This window comes from Macaca mulatta, chromosome 3 (assembly GCF_049350105.2).
Source record: "Macaca mulatta isolate MMU2019108-1 chromosome 3, T2T-MMU8v2.0, whole genome shotgun sequence".
Taxonomy (NCBI): domain Eukaryota; kingdom Metazoa; phylum Chordata; class Mammalia; order Primates; family Cercopithecidae; genus Macaca; species Macaca mulatta.
Genome location: NC_133408.1, coordinates 33053506 through 33066139, shown reverse-complemented (window position 1 = coordinate 33066139; position 12634 = coordinate 33053506). Strand labels below are relative to the sequence as shown.

Below are 12634 nucleotides of genomic sequence, written 5' to 3'. Positions count from 1 at the left end.
CTACAGATTCAATGCAACCTCAGTCAAAATACCAGTGACATTCTTCACAGAAATAGAAAAAAAATCCTAAAATTTATATGGGACCATAAAAGTCAAAGCTATTCTAAGCAAAAAGAACAAAACTGGATAAATCACATTACCTGACTTCAAATTAGACTACAGAGCTATAGTAACCTAAACAGAATGGTACTGGCATAAAAACAGACACATAGACCAATGTAAAAAATAGAGAACTCAGAAACAAATCAGCATACCTATGGTGAACTCATTTTTGACAAAGGTGTTAAGAATATACACTGGGGAAAAGACAGTCTCTTCAATAAATAGTGCTGGAAAAACTATTCAAATGCAGAAGAATGAAATTAGGCCCCCATCTATCACCATATATATAAATAAAATCAAAGTGGATTTAAGACTTAAATCTAAGACCTCAAACTATGAAACTACAAGAAAACATTAGAGAAAATCTTCAAGACATTGGTCTGGGAAAGGATTTATTGAGCAATTCCCCACAACTATAGGCAACCAAAGCAAAATGAAACAAATGGTCTCATATGTTGAAAAGCTTCTGCACAACATAAGATATAATCAACAAAGGTAAGAAACAACCCACAGAATGGGAGAAAACATTTGCACAATATCTATCTGACATGAGATTAATAACCAGAATATACGTGGAACTTAAGCAACTCCATAGGAAAAAGTCTAATAGTCTGATCAAAAAATGGGCAAAAGAATTTGAATAGACATTTCCAAAAGAAGACATATGAACGGCAAACAGGCATGTGAAAAAGTGCTCAACATCATTGATCATCAGAGAAATTCAAATCAGAACTACAATGAGATGTTGTCTGAGCCTAGTTAAAATGGCTCATATCCAAAAGACAGGTACTAGTAAATGCTGGTGAAGATGTGGAGAAAAAGGAACCCTATTACACTGTTGGTGGGAATATAAATTAGCACAACCACTATGGAGAACACTTTGGAGGTTTCCCAAAAAACGAAAAATTGAGCTAACATATGATCCAGCACTCTCACTGCTGGGTAGATACTTCCCAAAAAGGAAAACAGTATATACAGTATATCAAACAGATATCTGAACTCCTAAATTTGTTGCAGCACTGTTACAATAGCTAAGATTTGGACACAACCTAAGTGTCTATCAACAGATGAATGGATAAAGAAAATAAGGTACATATACACAATGGAGTATGGTTCAGCCATAAAAAAAGAATGAAATCCAGTCATTTGCAACAACATAAATAGAACTGGAGATGATTATGTTGAGTGAAATAACTCAGTCACTGAAAGACAAACATCGCATATTCTCACTTATCTGTGGAATCTAAAAATCAAAACAATTGAACTCGTGTTCATGGAGATTAGAAGGATGGTTACCAGAGGCTAGGAAGAGTAGTGGGGTTCTGGGGGGAATGGGTACAAAACAATAGAAAGAATGAATGTAACCTACTATTTGATAGCACAATAGGGTGACTATAGTCAATAATAACTTAATTGTACATTTTAAAATAATTTAAAGGGTGTAACTGGAATGTTTTTAACTCAAAGGATAAATGCTTGTGGAGATTGATACCCCATTCTCCATGATGTGCTTATTTCACATTGCATGTCTGTTTCAAGTCATCTCATGTACCGCATAAATATATATACCTACTAGGTACCTACAGAAATTTTAAAAATTTGAAAGAATGAAAAAGCATCAAGGACAAATGATACACAGTGCAACACACACACACACACACACAGCAGTTTCATTCACCTTACCAAGAAGCTATAAGGATAAAATAAATTCAAGGCATGTTTTGAAATAGCAAAAATATTTTACAAGTACATTCAAGGAATTAATATTACTGTTTAGAACACAGACAATAAAATATTATTTATTCATTTTTATCCTTGTATGAAAAAATGAACTTAAAATACGTGAGTTTGGATTTAAAATCATTGTGTAATGTATTATAACTTCTTTATATTTGGAAAGCAAACTTATTAATCAAATTGACTTTTTAAAAAAGATATAATTAGTCTAGTTATGACATCATCTAGAAGCAGTCTTAAAGGAGAGAGGTATACAGTATACACTTAGCATATTGAAAAGTTCTAAGTATATTAACATATAAGCAAAGTGAAGATTGGATGCCTTGTCTACCTTTAGAACTTTCGGCCAATATGATTTGCTGTTTCCTCTTTTAAGTAACCCTTGTTCCAAGCACATTACAAACTATTGATAAAATGATTAAGAACTAAGTATGTTATGAGTGCTTTAAAATACATAAACATGTAGGGAAACCTAACAGAAATACAAAGTAGTGAGTGAAACTAAAACTTTAGACCTATTAAGCTCCCATCCAAAAATAGACAGCATTGGGCAGATCTTTTTTTTTTTTTTTTTTTTTTTTGAGACGGAGTCTTGCTCTGTCGCCCGCGCTGGAGTGCAGTGGCCGTATCTCAGCTCCCTGCAAGCTCCGCCTCCTGGGTTTACGCCGTTCTCCTGCCTCAGCCTCCCGAGTAGCTGGGACTACAGGCGCCCGCCACCTCGCCCGGCTAGTTTTTTGTATTTTTTAGTAGAGACGGGGTTTTACCGTGTTAGCCAGGATGGTCTCGAACTCCTGACCTTGTAATCCGCCCGTCTCGGCCTCCCAAAGTGCTGGGATTACAGGCTTGAGCCACCTCGCCCGGCCGCATTGGGCAGATCTTAAGCCTTAAAGGGTAGCATACAATAGATGTCCTCTACGTAAGACAAACTCCATGATGGAAATACAGGGCCTATGGTAGCAACCACTGCTATAAAAGGGGACTGAAAAAAGCTTCTGTCAACAGCTGCTAGGGCTCTTGCTTACAGGAAGGTATGGGCCAGAAAAGCAAAATTTAACAACACAGCCAGCAAAACAGAATATGAAACAAACTACCAATGGTTCAGTGTCTAGATTAGTCATAGTCCATATATCTGCTTGGAATAAGATCTCTGGACCAGCAATGCAAGCCCTGGTTTTTCACTGGGGCATCCCGAAGACGAGAGATTTTTGCCTCACTAGTAGATAAAGCAAGGTGAAGAAGCCAGGAAAGAAAGAAAGAAAGAGAAAGAGAGAAAGAAAAACGGTTGTCATTCTAAATTAGCCAAAGCACTATGAAGAGATCAAATGCTGAGAAAGAGAGCCAACTGAATTGACGGTCAGAAAGCTAAACCATTTCCTTCCAGATGAAATTAAAATCATAAAACAGATGGAGAGATAATTTAAGAAAGGATATATATGATCTTCAGAGCTAAATAAAAAAGTAATATTCGATTAAAAAGAAATAATTTATGATGAAAACAAAACAGAAATGAAACAGAAATCATTAAATAGGAGCAAAGAACAATTACAAAGTCTTGAAAATAAATAATATAATCACAGAAATTTATATTAAATAATCAAAAATTGAACTCTAGACCTTTCATAAGAGAGAATTAGAAAATGCTGAGTTCACTTAGGGTGCAGCACAGAAGGATAAATAGAAAACATGATACACACAGGTAAAAGGTTGGAAGATATATTAAAAGATGATAAAATACTATTAATGGGAATTCTAGAAAAAGAAAATGATGGAATTTTCTTATTAATGCAAGAAAACAACAGACCAATTTTAGGTATTAACATAGATTTTTAAATCCTAAAAAAAATCAACAAAATCAAATAGTACATATAAAACTACATTATGACCAATTAGTGTGTAATATAGAAATGTAACAATGCTTCAATATTTAAATATAGGTTAAAATATTTAAAAGGAAGTTAATCTCAATAAATGTTTAAGGCACTTGAAAATTTTTAATGTTTACCCACGTCAAAATTTTAGCTAATTGGGAAAAGGCAGGACTTCCTTAACCTGGTTAGAGTTATTTAAAAAAAAATTTCCTTGGGAGGCCGAGACGGGTGGATCACGAGGTCAGGATATCGAGACCATCCTGGCTAACCCGGTGAAACCCCGTCTCTACTAAAAAATACAAAAAACTAGCCGGGCGAGGTGGCGGGCACCTGTAGTCCCAGCTACTCAGGAGGCTGAGGCAGGAGAATGGCGTAAACCCAGGAGGCGGAGCTTGCAGTGAGCTGAGATCCGGCCACTGTACTCCACCTTGGGCGACAGAGTGAGACTCCGTCTCAAAAAAAAAAAAAAAAAAAAAAAATTTCTTCATGAATAATTACATGAGCATTGGAAATAAGAGTAGGATGACTGCTATCATAGCATTCCTATTTTTCAATATTATGGAAGATAAAGAAGTTGAGAATAATATAAATGCTAAGGAGAGGCATAATTTATAGATTATTTGCACAGAAAACCTGAGAAAACCACAGAGTATGTCTCAGAATTCTTCGAGATCAGCAAAAATTTTTTTTTGGATATCAATATGCTAATAATGTATCTCTAAATCAGCATCAACAAACTTGGAGAAAAATTCACAATGGCGTCCCAAATTCTTAGACGCCTAACAATAAATTTAACAAAAGCTGTGCAAGATATCATAGGCGAAATTATAAAATATTATTGAAGGCTACGAAAGAATTGAATAAAGCATTATCTATGTTTGTGGAGGAAAAGACCTAACACTTAATGAAGTCAATTTCCCCTAAAAATGGTGTAAAATTCAAATTTATTTCAATCAAAATCCCATCAAAAGTATTCATATAATTTGACAATATGAACCTAAGTTTATATAGAAAAAAGACGAAGTCCAAACTTTGAAGAAGGACAAATGGGGAGCAGGGTATTCTTCTGAGTAAGACTTACATGGCAGTAGAATTATTAATATTTTAAAAAGTACTTAAAAGAACGAGTAAAAGGAAAGGGATAGAAATGAACCAATGGGTTAGAATAGAGAATCCAAATAAAGACAGAGGCAGCATTTCAAATTATTGGAGAAATTGTGCAGGGATAATTGCTTTGTAACCTCACGGGTTACAAAGACATGTTAAACGCAATAACTGTAAGATGAGCTCAACAAGAAAAATCAGTGTACTTCAAATGAGCAAGTTTTCTAAAAGCCTCATCACCACGTAAAACTCTAAGAAAAATTGTGGAGTCAGAGTAGCATATATAAAAGGATAGTTCTGCCTCCCTTTTGAAAGATAGACCCCATTTCAAGTTTATAGATCCAAAATAATAGCAATCACCTTTAATGGATTATTTATAGTATCCTTGGTTCAGAATGGGTAGTTCATTAAGTTTCTGCCTTTATATTTCTCTTAAAAACCCCATTTACTGAAAGATTTACAATTTTCCCCTACACTTAAATGAGAGATGTTTAACTCTTTCATTCTTTCTTTAGTGGTAATCTTTATGTGACACATAATGTTTAAAATCACCTGCTTCCCAGAGATTTAAAGGTCAGTGTATTTACTTTTTCATTTTTTTAAATTCAAGAATCTTTCCATTAAACCAGTGGTTTTTATTCTCTTTTCTTAAATGCAGTGTCCCATGTGTTCACATTCCTACAGCCATGGATAAAATATATTTTGGATTTTGCATAAATTCCTGGCAAGCTGTAACCCCACCCCTTTTTCAAAGGTTATAACAGCACAGTAGGGTGTCACAACACTCTGGTTGAGAACCTACACTAAATTATTTTATGTATTTATTCCACAAGAAGGAATAAAAAACACCTAAGATAATGTTTATTTTTTAAGTACCTTGTACACATTTTCTTATTAAAGCAATTGAATTTGATAACATAAACTTTGCAATGATTCAACAAAAGACTAGGGTTCTTGATGGTTTCGTCTAATCAAATATGTTTCTGAGCAAGTAACTTCTTAAGGACAACTTTAACAGACAGAAAAGAGTTACAGTCATATTGAGTCCATGAGCCAGGACTTTCAGGCAATCCTTTTTAAGTATGTGCTCCCTTCCCTATATCAGAGAGGAAGACAATCAAGCTCATTATATGGTTATATGTCTTTAGCAGCAGCATTACGAACGTATGTCAACCCACGCTGAACCATGCTATGTTATAGAAACATTAGCATACTGATTATATTACCATTCAAAATGATTTCAGAAAGCAATCGTCTTTGGTGCCACACTGCCTATTTCCATGGGAAGTATATTCATATAAACCACATATAGCTCTTTTAGATCAACTAGAAAAGTATGCACAATACCACTTAAATCACCTGAAATGGGATTTCTGCCGTCAGATTTATACGGCACAAAGCAAAGTTGAGAGCTGGCAGTTATTTTGTAAATTGGACTATATAGGCAACAAGAACTCGATGATTCAGCCTCCCACAACTCACAATTGCATTTTATTTTTCAAGATGCTCTAAGATTAAATCCCTTATCTTGGTTTAAAATGCCTCCTGTTTAGGTATTACAACGTATGTCAGCACCATCTCTACTGCTTATGTTAATCTTATGTGCAATTTGGAAAGAAAACAAACATCAGAACTAGGCTATTTTATTTTCCCAAATGAGAGGGATCACCCATCGACATCTTGAAAAACCAATGAATAGACATAATGCCCTGCTGTAAACACAGATAGAAATGAATAAAATTATTTTTGAAATCCATTTTTAAGCATTGGCAGATGGTCACAACTGCAGGTTAGAGTTATAAAGTATTTTCAGATCCATGACTACCTGATAACTTTCACTGATCCACTTCAGTCTAAGGGGAAAAAAAAAGTAATAATGTGAAAAAGAATTTGAGAGGTGCTTATACCCTTGAGTAAGCACATCTCCAGGACTGAATTAATCTATTGTACCTTGCGTTTACAGTGTGGTGCAACTCAGAAAACTATCTCCATGGAAGTTTAACCAAGCCAACATTGAAAGGAATTCATTACTCAAAGAACAAAGAAGAAATTTTGATTCCTGGGATGTCTCAAAGCAAAGCAAGCAACACAAAGGCTGCAGGGTTTGCAAAATTTTGTCTCATACTCATAACAAATAGAAGAAAATTATTTCTCAAAAATACTGTTCCCAGAATATTGTACTTAAAAATTCAGCATCAAAATGTTAAATAAATAGTAATTGTTGCAGGTTTTTTTTATTACTTGTTTTTGAGTAGAGTTGGCTTAAGTGCTTTAATGAAAGCATCCTTTCTCACTATTCTTTTTGATGGGAACTTTCTGAGATGCTAAGTGTATTAATATCATCACATAGGAAGTTTAGAATATATCCTAATTTCATTCCTTTTATTTGACACAGTAAAATTAAAATGAGAACATAAATGGTGCAAATAAAAGAACTTACCAGCGAAATGCAAAAAAGATTCATTTTGACCAGCTTCACTCTCTTGCTGCTCTGCTTTGAAAACTACGATTGCCTCTTGTAGCTCTCTCTTGCCTTCACAGCTGTTTGGCCAGTTCTCATGGGAGATTATTACAAAGTAAAATCCCTGCCATAATCCAGGGGATTCAGAGACCATTATCAAATAATATAGGCCTTTATTGAACAAACAATTTTCTAAATTAATGAAGAACCCTGACTCATAAAATGAGAGAATGAGACTTACCACGATCTGTGTAAACAGATTTCAAAGGTGGCAATGATAGTCCTAAAACCTGCAGTGAAAATGCATTGAAAACAACTACAGGCAAACCTGGAGGAAATATTATTCTTCAGGATAAAAGTAACATCTTCCTTTTAAAGGTGGTGGGTCAAGGGTCCATGTCACATTCCTTCCCATCTCCCATTCCTATTTTCTCTTTCAACAATTAACAAAACATTTGATTCCCTACATGACAAGATATAGAGACACACACATTTTTACGATGGCAAAATATGCAAAGTGCATAAATCTACAATGTACCACTTTAACCACTTTTAAGTAAACAGTTCAGTAACATTAAGTACCTCTACACTGTTGTGCAACTATCACCACCATGCATCTCCAGAACCATTTCGTCTTTCCTAATCTTTCCTACTCAAATCCCATACCCATTAAACACTAACTACCCTACCCGTTTCCCCTGCCTCTCAGCCCCTGGAAACAGCCTTTCTACTTTCTTTCTCTAAATTTGACTACTCTACATGCTTTCTGTAAGTGCAATCAATATATACCATCTGGTGACTGACTTACCTCACTTAGTATAATGTCTTCAAGGTGCATCCATGTAATAGCATGTGCCAGAATTTCCTTCATTTTTAAGGCTGAATAAGATTCCTTTTTGTGTATATACCACAATTTGCTTATCCACTTGTTTGTTGATAAACACTTGGATTACTTCTACCTTTGACTATTGTGAATAAGACTGCTATGAATATAGATGTACAAATATCTGTTTGAGTCCTTGCTTTCAATTCTTTTGGGTATATATCGAGAAGGGAATTGTTGGATCCTTTGTTAATTCCATGTTAATGAGGAACCACCATACTGTTTTTCTTATTGACTGCATCATTTACATTCTCACCTACAGTACACACAGGTTCAATTTTCTTTGCATCTTTGCTAGCCTTTGTTATTTTCTGTTTTTTTTTTGTTTGTTTGTTTTTGTGTGTGTGTTTTTTTTAATAGTGGCTACCCTAATGAGTGTGAAATGGTATCTCATGGTTTTGATTTGCATTTGCCTAGTGATTAGTGGTGATGAGCATCTTTTTATTTATTAGCCATTTATGTATTTTCTTTGGATAAATGTTTATACCAGTCCTTTGCCCATTTTTAAAATTGGGTTAGTTTGGTTTTTGGTTTTGTTATTGTTGAGTTGTAGGTGTTCTTTACACATTCTGGATATCTCTTCTCAGATATGCGATTTGCAAATAATTTCTCCTATTCAATGAGTTACTTTTTTACTTTGGGAATAGTGTCCTTTAATGCACAGAAGTTTTTTTCTTTTTAATTTGGTAAAGTCTAAATTATCTATTTTTGTTGTTGTTACCTGTGTTTTTGGTGTTAAATACATCATTGCCAAATCCAACATCAAGATGATTTTTCCCAATGTTTTCTTCTAATAACTTATAGTTTTAGCTCTTTAGGGCTTTGTCAATTTTTAATTACTCTTTGTGTATGTTGCAATGTAAGGGTCCAACTTTATTGTTTTGTGTGTGTATATTCCATTTGTCCAACACCATTTGTTGAAAGACTGTACTTTACCCATTGAATGGTCTTGACAGATTTGCTGACAATCATTTGACCATGTAAATGAGAGTTTATTTCTGGAGTCTCCATTCTATTGCATTGGTCTACATGTCTGTTTCTATGCCAGTATCACACTGTTTTGATTACTGTATGCTTCAAAGTAAGTTTTGAAATTAAGGACTTTTGCAAATTATCTTACTCCTTAAAAAAAAAAAATCTTGAAAAATGTTCATTTGTTTTACTTTGTTTTTTTGATAAGAAAATTGAGGCTCAGAAGAATAAGCAACTTGCCAAGGTCAAAATTAGAAAATGGTAAATTCTGGGATCTAGTCCGGGAATATCTAGTTCCAAATTTTATGCTTTTTATACTAACTATATCATCCTTTGTAAACTTCAGGATAATACTTAGCCCTTGCGTTTTCAGTAAATTCATCTGTACAAGGGCGTGTTAAACCTAGGTATTTGAAAACATCAGCTAAGACTAGGTGATTCTTTGATATTAATTTAGGTATTTTATTTCTAGATATGCTTGATCTAATTATTTTTAAAATGCACTAACAGTTCTGAAAGTTAAATTTATTTTTTAAATTTTTACTATTTCTCTTCATTTTTTAATTAACAAATGAAAATTGTGTGTATGGTATACAACATGATGCTTTGAAATATGTATGTGAAATGGTTAAATTAAACTAACATATGCATCACCTTACATATTTATTTGTGATGAGAACACTTAAAATCTACTCTCTTAGCACTTTTCAACTGTACAATATATTGTTGTTAACTAAAAGCACCATGTTGTACAATAGATCTCCTGAACTTATTCTTCCTAACTAAAATTTTTTATCTTTTGAACATCATCTCCTCCAATTACTCTCCAAGTTCCCCAGAGCCTTGTAATCATCATTCTACTCTTTGCTTCTATGAATTCAACTTTTTTAGATTCCACATTAGTGAAAACATGCAGTGTTTATCTCTCTGTTTCTGGTTTATTTCACTTAACGTAATGCCCTCCAGACTCCTCGATGTTGTCACAAATAACAGGATTTCCTTCATTTTAAAAACTGAATAGTATTTCATTGTGCATAAATACCACATTTTCCAGCAATCCCACTACTGGGTATATATCCAAAGGAAATGAAGTCTGTATGTCAGAGAGATATTTGCACCTCCATGTTCATTGCAGCATTATTTCTGGTTGCCAAGGTATGGAATCAACTTAAGTGTCCATCAACAGATGAATAAACAATTAAAGTTAAATTTAGATCTTGCAAATAAGTTTCTTCATAACTTGGTCCTGGACTTACTTTTCATTAAATAACATTTATTTCCAATACCCTTATTAGAAATAAGATATTCTAGGGGAGGGTATCTATAGCCCCTTGATTTTAATTAGCAAATTAAATGGAGATTTACACTGGCACCTTCTGCTTTAAAGTGTTATTGGTTAAGAGTGCTTTTGAGTTGCAGGTAATAGACTACGTGACTGAGAGTGATTAATCAAGAAAGGTTATTGTTCACATATAAGAACAGGTCTATGGATCGACAATTGTTGTCACTGAAGGAGAGGGTCAGTGAGATCAGTCATGAGTACTGTCTATAGTTCCCTGGCCCTTCCTTTCATGATTTGAAGATGGCTGCAGAAGTTCATAGCATTAAATCCTCACACGGTTGCTTTCAAACACTGGAAACAGACATCATATGCACCAATGTCAAGCAGACGTTCCTGTTTGGCCTCCCTTCCATTGTGCCTCCCCAGAGCCTCAGTACCCCTGTAGGTTTCACTATTTCTTCATACTTTTCCAAGTTAGTACTTTTGAAGTGTATTATTTAAGAAATATTTTGAGATACAATATTAAAATTTAATCAAAAGCTAAACTAGATGAAACTAGGACTTTGGGTTTCTTCTTTATAATTTTTTATTTTAGGAGTTATAATATTATTTCAAATTCTGATTCAAAAAAGACTTAAAAAATTTCACACATACTCAAAAGTGGACTACAATAATTCCTTTATATGCCCTTCACCTATATTCAATAATTATCAAGATATTGCAAAAGTTACTTCATCTGTCCTGTTTTATCCCCTTTTTCTTTCCCGCTAAAGTATCTTAAAGCAAGTCTCAGCATCATGTTATTTCAATCCTACATACTTCATCTATCTCTAAATTTTTTGACTTTTTTTAGACAATGTGAATGCCATTCATAAATCTAAAAATTGTTTCCTGATTACTTCAAATACCTGCCTTTGTCATTCCCCTCACAGAAAGGTAGGATCTCTTTCTCCAATCTCTTGAATGTCAGCTGAGACTATGACTACATTGAAAATGGGACTATGGCAGAAATATCACTGCACTAGTTGTAAACCTACCTTCTTCCCTTTATGCCTTTCTTTGAATTGAAAAATAAAAATTGTGTGCATTTATGGTGTCCAATGTGATGTTTTGGCATATGTATACATTGTGAAATAAAAAAACTAGTAACATATCCATCGCCTCAAATACTTACCAGATTTTATGGTGAAAACATTTAAAATCTAATCCCTTAGCAAATTTTAAATATACAGCACAATTATTATTAACTATAATCATCATGCTGTACAATAGATCTCCAGAACTTATTACAAAGTTTCAGTTAAGCCTAGCTTTTAAGAAAACTTCTGGCTTCTATTTTCTCCTCTTTGGAACCCAGTTGTCTTATCGTGAGGAGCCCAAGCAGCGTGTAAACAGACCCACATAAAGGAGAATTGAGAGCTCCAGTGTCTGTCCCATCTGGTCTCCATGATGACATGGGCCCCAGTGTGCTCGCCCTGGCAATGAGGTCATCTTGGAAGTAAGCCCCAGATGAGCCACCTTAGCTGATGCCAGAGGAACCCCACCCCCAACCCCTGTGAGTCCCGATCAAATTGAAAAATTGTGAGAAAATAAATGATTGTTATTTTAAGTCACTAAGTACCGGGATGGTTTGTTATGTGATAAAATAAAAAAAAACTGTCTGTAATTAAAATTCTTCGATGACCTTAAAGAAAACAAGAAAGACCAGAAGGAGGAGGAAGGGGAAGAAGAAAAGGAAGAAAAATCTTCTCATTTGCTCCATGTGAATCAAAATCCAAACAATGATCACATTTGACACTTGGTTAGCATGCACCTCAAGTCTCTGTAATTCAGAACTCTCACTCTCTCTTCTTTCTCATTAATTTTTTGCAAAGGATAGGTCTTGTAAAATGTACATCCTGAATTTTTTTCCAGTTTCCTTCTTTGTATATCACTTAACTTCTTCTTCTATCTCTGGAATGCACTATAAATGGAAATTAACTCTTTCCTAAATGGAAGTTGATTTGATTCTGAGTCAATCTTAAAAGGTGCAAAAACTTTTCATAAGTATCGGGTACTGTACTTGGCATCATATCAGGAAGCACCCAATATTTCCCTTATGTATTAATACTAAGATACTTTCAACTACTAATTACCTTGACTTAAATTGCCTCATTAGGAGCTACAACATGATGGTTTTTGTTTTGTTTCGTTTTTTGAGACAGAGTCTTGATCTGTGGCCCAGA

The 12634-nt window shown here is 34.3% G+C and overlaps 1 protein-coding gene across 1 annotated transcript in view; it reads right to left on the bottom strand.

Annotated features, from left to right (window-relative positions):
- SAMSN1 (SAM domain, SH3 domain and nuclear localization signals 1) overlaps window positions 1–7361 on the bottom strand; it is a 168035-nt gene extending 160674 nt beyond the window's left edge. Inside the window, exon 1 of the mRNA XM_015133115.3 lies at window positions 7252–7361. Within this exon, the coding sequence (XP_014988601.3) occupies window positions 7252–7275 (24 nt within the window). The 5' untranslated portion in view covers window positions 7276–7361. The remainder of the gene's footprint in view (window positions 1–7251) is intronic.
- Window positions 7362–12634: the final 5273 nt, after the last annotated feature.